The following is a 19,466-nucleotide window of genomic DNA, read 5'->3' on the forward strand; positions in this document are numbered from 1 at the left end:
TGTCTCGATTCCACGTACCTTCCACGCTGTGCCCTGTTGTGGGGTTCCTCCGTTCGTCTGGACTTGTTTTTATGTCCCCTTGAGGAGTTTTGTATGTTTCGGTCAGGAGAGGTTAAGAGCTGCTTCTTACTCTGCCGCCATCTTAACCCGGAAGCCCCCTCATTTCCAGAAGATAATTCTTGAGCCAAGTCTTAAAGAAAGAGAGGGGTTCTGTAATAGATACAATACATTCCAGTTCACAACATTTTGACATATATTCTCCAACATGAAACTGTACTTTTAGAACACTGAATATTATACATGCCATTGACAGTCTACTTTTCCAAATCTGGCTTTGATTGTAGCCTCTAAGTTTTCAAGCATGTAATTTCTTAGGTTTTTGAAGAATCTTTATCTTCATTACTTGGAGGGGGGGGGAATTAATATTTCAGGTCATTCTAGGCTTGGTGGCAAATGTCTATAATTCCTTTTCCCAAAAGGCTGAGGTTGGTGGATCATTTCAGCTTGAGAAGTGAGCTGTGCAATGAGACTAAAGCAGATCAGGTGCCTAAATTAAGTCTGGCACTAATACAGTGAACCCCTTGGAGGCCACTAGACTGTCTAAGGAGAGAACTGTCCCAGTTTAGAAACAGAGCAGGTCAAAGACTCTGGGCTAATCAGCAGTGGAATTGTCCCTTGAGTGGTTTTTGCATTTCCAGCTTGGGAGAGAGAGGGAGACCCAATCTCTGGCAGGGGTGGGATCACCACATGTCACACTACAAGGCCATGTTGTACTATTTCATCCCCACATGGGAATTCCAAAACAATTTTGCTTTTCAGTGGGTATCATTGTGAAGGGTAGAGTTCTGCTTCCTCTTCTTTCCAACCTGATAGCTAGGGGCAGAAGGACTCAAGCCTTTCTATCTCCATCCAAGGAGTATGATTTAGGGTGTGATCTTTCCTCTAGTCACTAAGGCACTCCCTTCTCCTCAGTATACCTTTTCTCTTTGGTGATTTTTCTCTCTAGTGATTTAATTAATTATACTCTGTAAAAATATGCTTGTTTTTTATCTTTAGGAGTAATCCTCAGATTCACACAAACCCTCTATTTTATGGACCTTATATTAAATGAAAAGATAATAATGCAATCATAATATACAGGAGCACTCAATTAGAAAATTTTATTCAGACAGAGGTTTTGCTCTTAGCTCCAATTAAAATTTTTCTTTGCCTTTAACTACCCCCTGGTATCTTTATATTTGAGGCAAAATTAAGGATTCAGGAAATGTTTAAGTAAAAAAGAAGCAAGAAGCAGAGTTTACTGCAATGTCTGTTAACAGATAGGCATCGGGAGAAGAAGTTGAGCAAAGATCAGACTTTCTTTGGGAACTTCTCTTTTTCTTTCAGTAGATTTTATTCTTCATTCTGAGTCTTCTGTTCTAAGATGCATGCCAACCAATGTCCCATCTCTATCTCTTCTTTCTCTAACACAGCTCTGATCTCAGTTTCTATTTTTACTTGTTGCCTCTGTATATCTGATTCTCTCTACCTCAGTTCATTAAGTCCCAGGTGGGACTGAGAGTCTCCACAATGTTTCTGCTCTGTAATTTAAAGTCTGGTTGCCCTTTTCAGGCTACTCTCCCACAAACTATGTATAGCCCTTTAAGAACTCCCAGGCAGGAATCAGATCCACCTTCTAGTGCAAAATTCATGATAGTCTCAAATAGCTCTCAGAACTGAGAGGGAATATTTATTCCTCTGAACCACAAATCCTAGAGTAATGGGCAATTCTTTTTTCTTTTTTTAAACTCTTGCTTTCTGTCTTAGAATCAATACTATGTATTAGTTCCAAGGTAGGAGGGCAGTAAGGGATTAAGTGACTTGCCCAGGGTCACCCATCTAGGAAGTGTCTGAGGTCACATTTGAACCCAGGACCTCCTACTCTAGGTCTAGTGGTCTATCCACTGGGCAAGCTAGTTGCCCCCATACCAGGCAACTCTTAAACCTCTCTTATATCAGTCTATCTATCTATCTATCTATCTATCTATCTATCTATCTATCTATCTNCTTATATCAGTCTATCTATCTATCTATCTATCTATCTATCTATCTATCTATCTATCTAATATATTTATGTTAAATATCAATATATTCAGAATTCATTCAGAATTCACCATTTATTCAATAAAGACAAGACCTTTAAAAAAATCCTCCCCCATCAGTTTCTTGGTGTGTATTAGTTTTATAGTTTGATGAAGACACTCAGATTTTACAAGCTCACCTTGACTTGTTATGACAATATTCTGGTATAACTGAATTTAAAACTAAATTTTATCTGTAAAAATTACAGTTTTAGTCTTTAGTTTACTAACTATCAGTATACTAGTCTTTATCTTGTCTTGCCAATGTCAAACATTTTTTCTACATAGTAATGGTCAGCAATTGCTGATTGGGTTTTCTCCCTGGGTTTTTCAACTTCAAGAAATCTGTGTTCCACTTTAGAAGAATCAGTGACAACCCCTCCAGCTGTCAGATCAATCTAAAGGTCTTCACTTGCTTTCTGAGATTTAATTAGGCTATTTTGCAGCAGAAATTTTTCAGTTCATGCTGCTGCTACTGTTTCATTGCGGGCTTTTATGACTCCTGAGAGGTTTGACTTCCCGGTATGATTAGCCACTACAGTGCATCTAACAGTCACTGAAGTGTACTCTTGAAAAGGTACAATTTTTGCACATTTCCCTGAAGTAAAATCCATTCTTAAAAACTATAGAATTAAAAACACAAAAAAAGAGAGCAATGAAACATGTACATGACTCAAAATCCAGCATTTAACTGATAGACAACTGACAGTAGAAAAACCAGCTCGATCTGGTTTCATGAGGTCCAGGTCAAGCCTTCTAAGTCAGCCTGGTGTCAGTAGGAAGTACACACATATAACTATTGCTATTGCTGTTGCAAAATGAAGCCACATAAAAATTCTTGTCCCAAGTAATTTGTACACCATTCTAGAAGAGGGGAACTCATTAACACTCAATGTTATTTTTAGAAAGAAAAAAGTGCTTTTAGGAAAACAATCAGAATGACTCCAGAGATTAAATTTTATTATTCTTAAGAATAATGCATACTCAGTGCATGATTCAGTTTATGATATTATGTACTATGAGATATGGCAGAGGACTATCTGATTGTTGGATAACCTTTGAGTTTCTTATCATTTCAAATGACCATAAGTTTGATATATTTTGTGGTAAACAGCAGGTTCTTAGACTTTGAACTTTGTATCTAAAGGTCAAAAGAGAAAATTACAATGTGTGTATAATTACTGCTGACACTGCTTCAGTTGGATCAATAGTTATAGTAATTTCCCTTAGTATCTTTTTGTGTGTGATGAGATTACTTTTATCTAAAGATGAGCAATTTATTGTTACTTTCTCATGTTATACCTTATCATTTTTCATTTCCTTCAGAGTTCCTCCCTTTTTTCTGAGAGGGGCAGGGATAAAAAATATGAAGAGAGGAATCTGATTTTCAACACTTGGATAATTAACTTTTTGAATTTCATACATTTTGCATCATATACTTAGACTTCAGAAGCTAATCTTTTCATCTATATAACTATGAAGGCAATATATAAAAGGTAAAGTGACTTGCCCAATGTCATACAGATAATAAACGACACAGCTGGGATCCAATTTAATTCCAAATCCAGAGCACTTTACAGGAGAGTCCTAGATTTGGTGTCAAAAGATGTGATTCTGAATGTAATATAGTAGAAAAAAATTGATTGGAGTCAAAGAGCATGGGTTGAAATTGTTCTTTTATCAATAATTCTCTTTCTGACCTTGGGCAAGTCATTATCTCTCTGAGTCTGTTTCCTTACATGTAAAATTGGAGAGTTGGACTAGATGACTTTTAAGATTCTATCAAGCCATAAATCTACAGTCATGTAACCTATTTTTGAATATTAGCTATATTATTTACTAGGTGCACAACCTTTCTGATTGTCAATTTCCTTACCTGTAAAATAGGATCTTATTTACCTCAAAAGGTTGCTATGAGAATCAAATGAGACAACATAAACAGGGCTTTAAGACTTTAAAGCACTTTTACCTATATGTTAGCTATTAGACAATTAAATCACAATCATAAGATAATCTGATCATTTCCTCTAAACTTTCCTATTTCTGTGGAGGGTACCATTATCCTTAGTTATCTATATCACCATGGCATCATCTCTAACTCTTTTCTTTCCCATATTTCCCACTTCTTTTTACTTGCCAATCCTTATTGTCACTTGGTGGTACAATGGATAGAGTACTAGACTTAGATTAAGGAAGACTCATCTTCCTGAGTTCAAATCTTGCCTCAGACACTTACTAGCTGTATGATCCTGGGTAAGTCACTTAACTCTGCTCCTCATCTGTAAAATGAGTCAGAGAAGGGAATGGCAAGCCACTCCAGTATCTTTGCTGAGAAAGCTCCAATGGGGTCACAAAGAGTCAGATACAAACTGAAGAACACTACTTTTTTACTCCATTTCCTCAGCATCTTTTATGTTTCTTCCTCTCCACTCACATAGATAGATCAGCATCAGTTATTACATCAACAATTATAGTAATTTAATAATTGGTCTTCCTGTTTCCAGTATTTGTCTCCTCTATAATCCATCCTCCTTAAACCCTCTCAAATTATTATAAAAATATATATAAAATATATATATACATAAATAAAAAAAATAATAAAAAATAAATAAAAATATATAAAAAATAAAGCTGTTTTTGACTCCTGTAGGACATTCAAAGTCCTCTCCAGCCTGGCCCCCTCCTACCTTTCCAGTCTTCTTACACTTTATTCTAGTCTTTTGCTCTTCAATTGTTCATTCATGTGTGACTCTTTGTGACCCCATGGACTTCCTCCTAGGCTCTTCCATCTTCAACTATCTCTTGCTTCCATGACACTAACTATTCATCTCATCCTCTGTCATCTCCTTCTCATTTTGCCTTCTATCTTTCCCAACGCCGGGGTCTTTTCCATTGAATCTTGTCTTCTTATGTGGCTAAAGTATTTAAGCTTCAGCTTTAGTATTTGACCTTCCAGTGAATAATCTGAATTAAGTATTGCCTGATTTGATCTCCTTCCTGTCAAAGGGACCCTCAAAAGTCTTCTCCAACAGCACAATTCAAAAGTGTTGATTCTGCAGTGCTCAGCTTTCCTTATAGTCCAACTCTCACAGCCATACGTTGCTGCTGCAAAAGCTATAGCTTTGACTATATGGACCTTTGTTAGCAAAATGATGCCTTGGCTTTTTAGTATATTGTCCAGATTTGCTATAGCTTTCCTTCTAAGGAACAATTGACTTTTGATTTCATGGCTGCAGTTGCTGTCTCCAATGATCTCTGAGCTCAAGAATATAAAATTGCTTCCATTTCTTTTCCTTCTATTTGCCAAGAAGTGATGGAACCAGTTGCTAAGATCACGGTCATCAAGAAGAATAATTCATCTTCACTTTCTGCCATCATTGTGGTATTGTCTCCATATCTGAAATTGCTGATATTTCTCCAAGGATCCTTAATACCAGCTTTTTGTTGTTGTTGTTGTTGTTGTTGTTTTGTTTTAATTTTAAACCCTTAACTTCTGTGTATTGACTTATAGTTGGAAGATTGGTAAGGGTAGGCAATGGGGGTCAAGTGACTTGCCCAGGGTCACACAGCTGGGAAGTGTCTGAGGCCAGATTTGAACCTAGGACCTCCCGTCTCTAGGCCTGGCTCCCAATCCACTGAGCTACCCAGCTGCCCCCTTAATACCAGCTTTTGACTCATCTAGCCTGGCATTTTCCACAACACAATCTGTATATAAGTTAAATAAATAAGGTAACAACATATGCACCCCTTTTGTACTCCTTTCCCAATATTAAACCAATCAGTTGTTTTATGTTTGGTTCTACTGTTGCTTTGTGTCACACATGCATGTGTCTCAGGAGACAAGTAAGATGATCTGCTACTTCTGTTTCTTTGAGGACTTGCCCCGTTTTGTTGTTATACCCCCTTTCACATATACTGCTGCCCCCCTCACCTCCAAACCTACCCTGTGATCAAGAGGTTCTAGACTCTGCTGTTCTGTGCAGAAGAGGCTCCATTTCCAAATTACAGGCATTTTCACTGGTTGGCTGGGCTTCATGCCTGGAATGTTCTCCCTTCCCCTGGTTTCCTTCAAGGACAGCTCAAATCCCACCTTCTACAGAAAGTCTTTCCGGATCCTTCTTAGTTCCTTCCTTCTATGGATTTCCCCCACCCTATCTTGTGTACATTCTGTTTGTATGGAGGTGTTCTCATGCTGTCTCCCTCATTAGACTGGGAACTCCTAGAGAGCATAAAGCCGGCACAGAGGAAACACAACAGATACTTATTAACTGATTGACTGAAGCAAATCTGACCATGGCATCCCACCCCTATCCCCTGGGACTCACCACAAGAACCTCTTCCAGTCACTCCTCATTGCTCTACCATTAGGTATAAACACAAACTTAAGGCTTTGTTTCACAAACTAGGTTCTATATTGTACTACTACTACCTGTTACTACTACTACTACCACCACCACAACATTACGACTATCACCGTCACTATTACCACCACTACTACTATATACTGCTACTACTACTACCACCACCACCACCACCATCACTACTACCACTAATACTACTATATACTGCTACTACTCTCCTTTTACTAAGACTACCATCACCATCATCACCACCATCATCACTACCACCAATGCTACTGCTACTACTATTACTGCTATTACAGTGACCAACAGCATCATCACTACTCCCCTTTCCCAGAGATTGACATACCATCTCATACCTCCAAGTATTTACAGCCATGCTTGATAATCAGGGGCTCAATCTTCACTTGTGGATATCCTCATATTTCTTAGCACCACTTCAAAATCAAAATCTTCCTTGACCCTCCCCCCCAAAAAGAATTAACACTCTTTTTTCCCCTCATTTTTTCATGTCTTAAGAATTTGTGTCTATGTTGCATCTCCAAGCTCAGTAAAGCAACAAGAATTTTATTTGTGTCTTTTAATCTCTACAGAGTGCCTTGCAAATAGTAGGTGCTTAATAATTATTTGATGCTGAATTTAATTGAATAATGAAGGGAGATAAATAATGATGGGAGATAAATTTCACACAGAGATCTTTAGGATAAGGTTTAACTGCTTTACAACTTAATTATCATGGCCAGGAGAGAGCTTTGTGCTGAAAGTCCAAAATTGAATCATTTCAGCAAAATGAGTATAAGTTCATCTTTTTTCTATTAAATTTATCATCACTATATACTATAGGTTTTTTTAAACAGTCTATGTAATCTATCAGCTATAAATTTAAGTATGAATAGAATAGGCAGAGGGTACTGGTTTTTCTTTAGAAAGTCTTGTCATCTGTGAAATTAAAGATAACAAAATGGAATGTAGTTTCCTTTCATTAAAACTCTTATTGCAAATAATGGGGGTGATAGTCCTATAATATTACTGCTTTTGACTTCTTACAGAACACAAATATATTCTAATTCACTTCAATTTAAATAATTCAGTAGTTAGGAAGTACAGTTGATAGGGTGCTGGGTCTGGAATCAGGAAGACATGCTCAAATCTGGCCTCAGATGATAGCTGTGTGATCATGGGCAAATCACTTAATTGTTGTCTGCCTGTTTCCTTGTCCATAAAATGGAGATAATAATAGCACCTATCTCCCAAAGTTGTTATGAGAATAAAATGAAATAAAATTTGTAAACCACTTCGAAAACCTTAAAGCATCATATAAATTCTAGCTACTGTTGTTATTGTTGTTGTTGTTATTATTATTATTGTTATTATTATTTTTATTTTACATGTTACCCTTATTGGGGAAATGGATACAAAAGCTGTATCTTTCTGCCATGCCTGGGGTAACTTTCCTCACTCTAAACTAAGGGCACATTTCCTCCAAAGTTCAATTCTGGGACCATATTTAACCATTTAATTAACAAGTATTTATTGAACACCTACTGTCTGCTTAACATGATGCTTTCCCAGAAAGCCTATTCAAGAAAGTCAAAAGAATCATTCTATTATTTGCAACCACACTCATATAGATACTTCCTAGTACCTGAATTTTTATACACATTACTACCTCAAGGGGCAGGTAGAGTAAACAGAGTGCTGAGCCTGTAGTCAGGAATATTCATCTTCCTTAATTCAAATCTAGCCTTAGACACTTAATGACTGTGTGAACCTGGGCAAATCACTTAGCCCTGTTTGCCTCAGTTTCCTCCTCTGTAAAATGAACTGGAGAAGGAAATGGCAAACCACTCCAGTATCTTTGCCAAGAAAACCCCAAATGGGGTCAGGTAGAGTTGGACATGAGGCTCCATGTTATAAACACCTTCTCTAGCATACCTATTATCATTACAGGGACTAGAAGATATGTTTAGTCAAATTTGGTTAAGTGAATAAATGATTGTTTCTAATTCAGTGTTCTTTTTGGATATCACCAATCAGGTCATGCTTATAATTTTCCCACATATATCAATAATTATAATTTGATTAATCTGTAAAAACTTTGGCTTAAGGTTTTAAGAATCCCCTGGTTATATACATGGAGTCGACTAGATAATTCAGGTTATAGAAGAAGAGACCTGTAGGGAAGAAAACTCAAGTTCAAATCCTTCATCAGACACTTCAGCTGTTTGATCCTGAGCACCTTACTTTTCCTTGGTTTGTCCTTTTTTGAATGACATAATAATAGTACCTACTACCTGGGGTTTTGTGAGGATCAACTAAGATAATCTTTGTGACCTGCTTTGCTGTGTAAATGCTATCTAGTAAGCTATATGCATTTGAGGATTTAATTGCACTTTCATGAATACTGATACTCTGGTTACTAGAGCACTGTCTCCACAGTTGAATTTTTAAACTAATTCTTTGGCCACAATTAACACAGACAAGAATTTTAGGGATTGGAGGTGAGAAAGAGAAGATTTTTGGTTATCAGTGATCTATACAAAATGGTGGACAGCAACATAATCTGTGACTAAGTAAATTGGGGTGAATATCAATTACTAATAGAATTGATACTACTGTAAAACTGGCCTGGTTGCATCAAATTGCCTCATTTATTCATTAAATTGACTCTGTTTATTCAGTTAAATTAAAAACTCTTTTCCAAAAAAATGCATTTTTATTGTCATGCAAAACACACTTCCATATTGGTCATTGTTATAAGAGCAAACTCATATATAACCAAAACCCTAAAATAAAACCAAAGATACCCTGATGTGAAAGATGACTCTTTCTCTGGAGGTGGATGGCATTCCCTGTCATAAGTCTCTCAGGATTGTCCCAGATTATTGCATTACTGAGAGTAGCCAAGATTTCACAGATAATCATCGTATAATATTGCTGTTACTATGTACAGTATTCTCCAAGTTCTGTTTATTTTGTTCTGCATCAGTTCCTGCAGACTTTTTCAGCTTTCTGAAATCATCTTTCTTATCATTTCTTATAACATAATAGTATTTCAGCATCTATGTGTACCACAGTTTGTTCAGCCATTCCCAATTAATGGCCGTCCCTTCAATTTCCAATTCTTCACTACTACAAAAAGAGCCATTACAAATATTTTTGTACAAGTAGGTCTTTTCTCCTTTATTATTGTCTATTTGGGACTCAGATCCAGGAATGGTATTATCAGATCAAAGGGTATGCACAGTTTTATAGCCCTTGGGGCACATTTCCAAGCTGCCCTCCAGAATCAATTGGATCAGTTCATCATTCCACCAACAATTCATTAGTGTCCCAATTTTGCCATATTCCCTTCAACGTTTACCACTTTCTTTTACTGCCACATTGGCCAATCTGATGTGTGAGGTGGTACCTCAATATTCCTCTGATCAAGAGTGATTTACAACATTTTTTCCTAAGATTATTGATGACTTTAATTTCTTCATCTGAAAATTGCTTATTCATGTCCATTTGTCAATTGAAGAATGGCTTGTATCCTTATAAATTTGACTTAGTTCTCTATAAATTTGAGGATTTATTTTGCCAGTTTGTTGCTTCCCTTCTAATCTTGGTTACATTAGTTTTGTTTGTATAAAAGCTTTTTAATTTAATATGATCATAATTCTTCATTTTATATCTTATAATACTATTTCTTGTTTGGTCATAAATTCTTCCTTTCTCCAAAGATCTGCCAGGTAAACTATTCTGCATTCCCCTAATTTAGTTATTGTATTACTCTTTGTATCTAAATCATATATCCATTAGGCTGTATCTTAATATAGGGAGTGAGATGTTGGCCTTATACCTAGCTTCTGCCATATTGTTTTCCAATTTTTGCAGCAGTTTTTGTTAAAGAGTGAGTTCTTATTCCAAAAGCTGGGATCTTTGAGTTTATCAAACACTAGGTTGCTAAGGTCATTTACTCCTATATATTATGTATCTAATTCACTTCATTGATCTACTTCTATTCCTTAGCCAATACCAGATTGTTTTGATGATTTTTTTTCTTTGCTGCTTTATAATACAGTTTTAGATTGGGTACTGCTGAAATTAAGAATTATTAATGATTGTTCTTCTTAAAGGAACCCTGGAGATCACTGAATCTAACAGCCTCATTTTGTGAGTTAGAAAACCACTGGCTCAAAAATGTGAAATGACTTTTACAAAATCACAAGATTAGTTTGTTGTAGAATCAGGAAGAGAATTCAAATGGCCTACACTGTTACTGTTTCCCCTACATTGTATTCTATGGGAAGGAAGAAGTTGTTTCCTTTTCTGGGCTGGAAAATAAGAATTAGGCTTGATTCTATTAGGCTTCTTTGAAGTTTTATCAAATGTTCTCCCAAATATTTGAGAACTAAAACAAAAAATAATCCTTCAGCAATATAGGCCATGGTATTTAAAATGCTTGGACTCTATAGATATCCTCATTAGATGGAAGGATGTTAGAAAAGATTATCCTCAAATTGTTATAAATTTTCATCTTGTGAATGTAGGTACATAGAAATGAATGACCCATGAGGTAGAGAGAATCCTCTAGAGCAGTGATTCCCAAAGTGGGTGCCACTGCCCCCTGGTGGGTGCTGCAGCGATCCAGGGAGTTGGTGATGGCCACAGGTGCATTTATCTTTCCTATTAATTGCTATTAAAATTTAAAAAAAAATAATTTCCAGGGGGCTAAGTAATATTTTTTTCTGGAAAGGGGGTGGTAGGCCAAAAATGTTTGGGAACCACTGCTCTAGAATAAGAAATTTGCAACTACCACCACCACCACCACCATTACTGCTACTACTACTACTACTACTACTACTACTACTACTACTACTACTACTACTACTACTACTACCCCCATTACCACTATTAGTGCAGCTAGATGGAGCATTGGACAGAGCTCATGGCTTTGAGTAAGAAAAACTCATCTTCCTGAGTTCAAATCTGGCCTTAGATACTTACTAAGTGTGTGACCCTGGGCAAATCTTTTCACACTATTTGTCTCAGTTCCTCATCTGTAGAATGAACTGAAGAAGAAACTAGTAAACCACTCTAGGATCATTTCCAAGAAAATCCCAAATGAGGTCAGGAAGAGTCAGGCACAGCTGAAACAATTCAACAATAAAACCTTACTGCTCTCTTGTGTAGTATCAATTCCTTACTATAGCAAAGAGATAAACTAGCCATCAGCCTAGTTAGGTGATTCACTTAATTTATATTTGATTAATGATCTGTTCTCCTAGTGCCAAAATGGTGCCATTTCACAGGTGTTTGTGCATCACATGGCAATTGGCCAAGCTTAATGTGAATTTCATCTAAGTCTTTTTCATGTGCTTTTTAGGAAAAGCAAAGCTTCGATGGAAACAGTTGATGTTGAAGACAAATGTGAAACAATGGTGACAATAGAAAACGGAATTCCCTGCGATACGCTAGATTCCAAAGAAGGACGCTTTAACAGAGCCTTTGCAGCAGAAGATGAAAAACTCACACCATTATGAGAAGCTGTTACTTCCTTTTGCCCTAAAGAAACTCAGTGTTGCTGCTGACCATCTAAAAATATCAGGAATTAGAGATTTTCTTTTTTGACTGGGCTTTTTTTTTTGTAAGAAATTTGGATGACCAGAACAAGTGAAGAAGAAATTGACTCTATAAGTAGTTGATAAAGATAATTTTAATCTTAAGACATCAATTAAACAAACTATTATAAAATACTTTCCTGAGAATACAAGGTTTAAGAATGTTCATATGATGTGCTTAGTTATTGATTTTAAAATGTCTGTACTACTTGCTCATTTTTCTTTAAAGAGCAGGACAAGGACTTCTTGATATGTTTAACCACTGACTTATAAAAACACACACATACACACACAACATTTAAAAGTTTAATCTGCATTAAAACATTTTCTTCATCATTTTTTAAGCCTAAACTATTGGTGAGGGAACCCAATAAATCAAGCCTTGATTTGTAGCATTTGCTGATTTTTAAGGTGTAAATGCTCTGCTTGAAAATTTAACAATCAGCTCTTTTGAGCAGATTTCAGTATACCCTTGCTATTACCACTTTTTTACCTGGGTCACTGGGTAAATCCCTCTCTGGGACTTCTTTTCCTCATCTGTAAAGTGAAAGAGTTGGACAAGTTGATATCTAGGAACCAGTTTAACTCCAAAACTTTGCTCTTATAATCTTAGTTGTCTATATGCTTAGACGATCAAAGTAGAATTTTTGTTTGTACTATGGAAATGACAAATACTGATTACAGTGCCTAAAATATTATCTGTTTTTGCTTTGAGTAGGCATTTTGCCTATTAGTGCTAGGTAAGTGAGGAAGGATTAAAAGCTTTTCTTTTATATGAGCTTGATAAAAATGGGTGTGGATGAGATAGAGAGAGGAATTTGGTCCTATTAACATGTAAATAGTTCCTAATATATTTTCCCAAAGACAAAGTTCGATTCAACATACCATTTCTACTATTTGACTACTTTTTGCAATTTTTAAGTTCATGACACAGACATAAACCATTTAATAAAAGTATTAAAAGTTGCATCTTTTTGCTTATATGAGTTCAGAGATGGAAGTTGATTTCATTCTAATTGGTGAGCTATTAGACCCAGAAATTCTAAGTCTAAGTGTTCTTGTTCTCAACCATAAGTCTGTCACAAGTTCAGATTCTTTGGATATTCTGAGGTAAAGAAATCTAGTGAATTCTAGACCGTCTTTTCTTGGAGGAAAAGACATTTCTTTTCATTTTTACAGCCATTATTTCATTATTAAGGTATATAAATTAGTATTAAGTACATATAACATATAAATATATTAATTATTAAGTATTTAATGTAAATTTAGGCTAGGCATAGAGAGCCTGACTTGGAGTCAGAAAGACCTGAGTTTGAGTCCTGCCTGAGGCAATTTTGCTGGGCAAAGTTACTTAAACTTTCTGTTCCTCAGTTTTCTCACCTGTAAAATGGAAGATAATAATAGCACTTCCCTCACAGGGTGGTTCTGAAGAACAGATGAGTTAATATATAAAAAGGGCTTTTCAAATCTTAAAGTACTATTAAATGTTAGCTATTGTTATTTACTACTAGAAATGTAATAAGCTGTTCGATATTTTATTGTCACCAATATATTGCATTTCCTACTGGTACTACCAACAGTTAGATGAGAAAAAGGTATCGCTCAACTCTGTTAGATATTGGAGTAGAATTGATGCCTATGGTCATCCATATACCTGTCTATTATGGTTCACTTATGGATCTAATGGAAAAAAAGAGATCGACTATTCATGCTCAGGAAGTCTAATTTATGGATACCAACACAAAAGATACAAGGAGATTACTTATAGCTGATGGATAGGCTTCATTAAAAAATATCATATTGCTGGTGTTAATTTTTTAAAAAAGATCTTTTTTTTGGAGATGGTTTAGGATGGTTATTAAAATACAAAATAAATACCAGTGAATCAGAAAATTGTAGCACTTAGGAATGAAAAAAAAATGCATGACTTTTGTAGCCAGGGCAATTAAATGAACTATAGTGCTGCTCAACTTCTACAATATAGTAATGTCCTAAGGATCTCCAAAATGGTTGGACTACATGAGACTTTGCTCTGGGCAAACATCTTCTCATGTCATGAAAATCCAACCTTGTCTCACTCCATTCTAACCCTTCTTTCCCACCTTACTCCACCCAGCTTAACTTCTCTATTTGGAAAGGAGAGGCAGTAGGATTTAGTGGTCAGAAGACTGGTCTGAGTGTCATGATGATTTGTAGATTCATGTTCCATTTCTGACACAGACTGGTTGTGTGATTCTGGATAATTCCCTTTTATTTCATTATGCCAACAACTCTCTCAAACTGCCAATTATGGGACGTGTTGGGATCTACGGTGGCTGAAGTTTCCTTAAGAGAGTTCTCTAGATTGATGAAATCATAGATCCATCCCCCCCCCCCCCAGCTCTCTCTGACCCCCAAATATTAGTGGTAATGTCTTTGCTGAGGAAAAGAGTTTCAACACAATAAACAGAGTAATTTTACTACCCAGGGACTGTGGACACAGATATGAGATTGGGCAAAAATTGCTCTGGTCCTCTCTTTGCCTCCAGCTGGACATTTGCATGATCCTGTCTGATTCTCTGTGGTAGCCATTACAAAATCTCTTAAGTCAGGAGTTTGCTAATTAGCTCTCCAATTCAGGTTATTAGAGTTCATGGTTTCCCAAGGCCTGCTATTCTTATTAAGTTAGTAGCCTTAGAACAACATGTTCTAAGAAATTGCAAATACCCCCTACCTTATGGTGCCTTTCTCCCCGCTCCACCCCCTTAATATCATTAAGAGTTCAAAGGAGGAAGTCTCAGGTGAGCTTTCCTAGCCCATACCTATTTAAAAGTGTGAACATTATGCTCTCATTAATCATTTTTAGGCAATATTTAACTAGGGCATTTCCCTTTCTTCCATCTTAAAAACAAATGGCTTTCCTATTATACAATCAATAATATTTAATCCTTTATATATTCATTACTCCAAATGATTAGTGGGGTGCAAGAAGGCTGCCTGGAACTCCTAAGATTTGAGAGTAAATTAGGCTATATGCTGGAAGGCTATTAAGTATAACTCTAGGAAGATCATTCTCAATTATAGAACATAAAAGGGCACAAATTCCCTAATTTCTTGGATCACAGAGTCTCTGATGAGACCTTGGAGAGTATTTGTTTCAATATGTAAGAAGATTAGGCAATAGGAGTTGGGGAGGTAACAATGGGAGTCTACTTGATCACCGACACCAGGACGCTGGAACACATTTAACTCTTCCTTTTAGAAGATTAATAAGATGAAGAACCAACCATTTGAAAGCCAAATGAGACAAAACGAAAGCTGAGAAATGGCAGATTGTCAGTTATTTCAAAGGAAGACAGATGGAGTTTTCCTCAAAAGTAAATTTAGTGAATTGAGATATTATAGGACAATAAAAGTATGCTTAGGAATCAGCCAAAGTACCCTGAAAGGAACATAGAATATATTCCTTTATTTGAAAAGGGATCTAACGTAAGCTAAATGCCAAGATTAGCAATTACAGAGAACCACTGAAAGGATGAACGGATCAACATAAATTCTTATACTTGGTCCTTACTATTTCCTCCTGATTCCTCCAGGACCTCATCCTTTCAATTTCCCCTCACTTTTTCATTCTTCCCTTGTTCTACTATACCTTCTCACCTACTGTAAAATACATCCACCCTTAACTCTGCAATCAACTATTCCCTAGAAAAGAGTACAAAGAGAAAGCTAGGTGCTCAGTGGATAGAGAATCAGGCCCAAAAGGAGTTCCTGGGTTCAAATCTGGCCTCAGACACTTCCTACCTGTGTGACCCTGTAAAAGTCAATTAACCCTCACTGCTTAGCCCTTCCTGTTCTTCTGCCTAGGAACTCGTGCTTAGTATCAATTCTAAGTTAAGAGTTTTAAAAAAAAAAGAATTAGTCCAAGATATTCACTTTACATTGCAAACAAGGAGCAAGTCCTAGGAGGTACAGTGAGTAAAATAGTAATACCTATCTCACAGGGTTGTTGTGAAGATTAAATGACAGATAAATCCTTTTTCAATTTTAAAGTGCTATATAAATATGAACTTTTAAGTACTAGTTATTATGCTAGCTATTACATAAGGTCCTTCTCTTTAGACTTTTTTTTTTTTACTATTAAAAGATTTGTGATGACAAGAAGTACCATAAAAGTCTCTTCTTTCAGAGCCCTAGTTCAGAAAGTTTATAATCCTGGAAGATAGAGACTGTAACTTCAATGAATGATAGTAAAAAAAACAACAACCAAAAAAACCCAAAAAACCCCAACAACCCAGAACACCTACCACTTTGAAATGAACCTGGACTTTTGGTAAGTATTTTGATACCCCCTAACCAGTTCTGAAATTCTGAAGCATCAAGGAGAGTTTAACAGTAAAATGGGAGAAAATGCATTTCTCTCTGGTATTTACTGGAAGTAAAATGCTATAAGGGAAATGGAAGCTGAACTCTCATTGTAGGCATTATATAGCCTTAGAAAAAGCTCCTGGATGAAACAGGCAAAAAAACAAACAAACAAACAAAAAACAAAATACAGCTGAGTATAGTCTACATGAACTAACTTATTTGGAGTAATTAGAATAATCTAATCCTCTTTCACAACCAGAATTTGGGCTCAAGTTCATTTTTCTTTTTTCCTTTTTGTGAAGATACTTTTTTAAAAGGTAATTTGTCACAGCTGAGAGGAAAAGGTAAATGAACCAAGTTATTTCCAGAATAGTCCCTTTAATTATACAGGGATCTTTTACATTTTCCTCACAAAGTCAGCAATGACCATTTAATAGACATTTACAGGTTAGTCCTGTAAACACCCAAGTGATGTATATACTATTAGCAACATCCTGCTGATAAGGAGCACAAGATAGGAGAGGAGTTGCGTGATGGGCACCAGGCCAAACAGCAAGTGGCACAACAGGGATTCAAACTCAGATTTCCAAACAGTCCTTCCCATTTAAAATTATTGTGCTCTTCTGGTATACAATTCCCTAACAGAGCTGCAAATTGGTATGACCATTCTGGAAAAAAAATGGGGGGAAATTACATGAAAAAAGTGACTAAGCTGTTCATATCTTCCCTTCTAAACTGTTTCCTTTTCTTAATTTTACTATTACTGTTGAGGGCACCATCATCTTCCCATTTGCCCAAGCTTACAACCCAAGGATCATACTCACCTCCTCACTCACAATCACTCCACATATCCAAACCCGTTGCCAAATCTGTCCTTTCCACTTTCGCAGCATCTCTTGTATTGGTTTCCTTCTTTCTACTCAATAACTACCATCCTGGTTTGGGCAGACTTTTGTTACCTTTTTTTCTTTTTAAAAATAAAATCCTTATCTTCCCTCTTAGAATCAATACTGTGTATTGGTTCCAAAGCAGAAGAGCAGTAAGGTCTAGGCAATGGGTGTTAAGTGACTACCAGGATTACACAGCTAGGAAGTGTCTGAAGTCAGATTTGAATCCAGGGAACTTTTCTCTCCAGGTTTGGCTCTGTATACATTGAGCCCATACACATGAACCCTAATAAATGCTTTTTGACCAATTGACATATCTTTTAATGTGGAGATCAGATTTCTCAACATGAGCCTTAAGGAAGTCAAAGACAAAATATTTGTTGCAAAATATTCTTAGCAATACTTTTTGTTAGAAGGGAAAAGATTTGGAATAAAATGGGTATTAATTAACTAAGGGTTGCTTGAATAAATTATATATAAATATAATAGAATATTATTGTGCAATAAGAAATAATGAGCATGAGTAATTCAGAGAAACATGGGAAAAATTGTATAAATTAAAGTAAAGTAAACGGAATCTGGAATACAATATATTCATATCGGCTACAGTAATATAAGGGCAACTAGGTGATACAGTATATAGAATGCTGTGCGTGAAGTCAGGAAGATTCATCTTTGTGAGTTCAAATCTAGCCCATGACTGAACTAATTAAATGGTAAAACAGCAATATAAACGAAAAGTGAATCTGAACACTGAATAACTATAATAACTGATCTTTGAGTGGAGGGGACATGAAAAAAATACACTTCTCTCCTTTCACTGGAGAGGTGAAAGACTGGATATGGAATGTTTCATCCATTAGCAGTCATGGTCAAGGGTTAGTTGGTTTAACTTAACTGTTTTTATGTGTCACAAGAGAAGGCCCTATGAGAAATGATCATGATGTAAAAACAAAAGGTATCAATAAACTTTTTTTAAAGGTAAAAGGAACAAACATTACCATGCTAAACCACAGAATTGGAAAAGAGGCAGAACTAATGATAGCAAGCATATAAAGTGAACAGATGGAAGCTTAAATTCAATCAAATAAAAGAAAGGCTTGGAAAGATTCATTCATTCAAAAATAATTTATTGAACACCTACCATGCATAAGACATATAAAAATACCAAAGATAGAACTTTTATTTCTACCCCAGAAAGGGTTCATTCATCTTTTTTGAACCAGATTGGTTTCAATGCCAAGAATATTATTTCCCTTCTAGGGAGTTTCATATTTATTCTAGATACTAGTCATTAGATCAGTCTACATATTATTTTATTATTATTATTATTTTTAAAAACCCTTACCTTCCATCTTGGAATCAATACCATGTGTTGGTTCTAAAGCAGAAAAGCTGTAAGGGCTAGGCAATGGGAGTTAAGTGACTTGCCTAGGGTCACACAGCTAGGAAGTGTCTGAGACCAGATTTGAACCCTGGACTTTCTGTCTCTGGGCCTGGCTCTTAATCCACTGAATCACCCATCTACCCCCTATACATTATTTTCAACACATAGCTTGAAATGAAAATTATGGGAAGTGATGGGACAAAGGGCCAGGTTCATACCATACAATATTTCCATCTTCCATCTTGTTGAAATGCCAATGATGGTTAAATTGGGATGAAGATGGTAAGTTTGAGCATTGGTGCTACAGATACAAGAATAGTATTAAACACATCTGGTACAATTTAGTTAGTGGTGGGTCAATCACAAAGAGGGAAATGATAGGCAGCTTTTGTACTACTTTGATAACTATATACATTTAAGAGAACTAGATGAACGGTCTCTGGCATACTGAGTTGACACCTTTCCCTTTTCCTCTCTCTGTATCATATTTGTGGGAGGACATGGATAGGAGTCACAAAGTATGGACAGAAATTGTTAAGTTGTGCTATATATTGTTCAAGGGAGTACTCACTTGGAGGAGATTATAGGGAAATTAAAGTGCCAGTAAATTAACACATATGTTTTGAACTCCTAGATATTACTTTTTTTCAACAGGTGTGTGTGTGAGTGTGTGCATGTATGCCTGTATGCATGTGTGTGTGTGTGTGTGTGTGTGTGAGAGAGAGAGAGAGAGAGAGAGAGAGAGAGAGAGAGAGAAG

At 36.2% G+C, this 19,466-nt stretch overlaps 1 protein-coding gene across 1 annotated transcript in view; it reads left to right on the forward strand.

Annotated features, from left to right (window-relative positions):
• CLTRN (collectrin, amino acid transport regulator) overlaps positions 1 to 13,056 on the forward strand; it is a 111,260-nt gene extending 98,204 nt beyond the window's left edge. Inside the window, exon 6 of the mRNA XM_044670354.1 lies at positions 11,853 to 13,056. Coding sequence (XP_044526289.1) covers positions 11,853 to 12,009 — 157 coding nt within the window. The 3' untranslated portion in view covers positions 12,010 to 13,056. The remainder of the gene's footprint in view (positions 1 to 11,852) is intronic.
• The last annotated feature ends 6,410 nt before the right edge of the window (positions 13,057 to 19,466 follow it).

The sequence above is a fragment of the Gracilinanus agilis genome, chromosome 3 (genome assembly GCF_016433145.1).
Source record: "Gracilinanus agilis isolate LMUSP501 chromosome 3, AgileGrace, whole genome shotgun sequence".
NCBI classification, from domain to species: Eukaryota; Metazoa; Chordata; class Mammalia; order Didelphimorphia; family Didelphidae; genus Gracilinanus; species Gracilinanus agilis.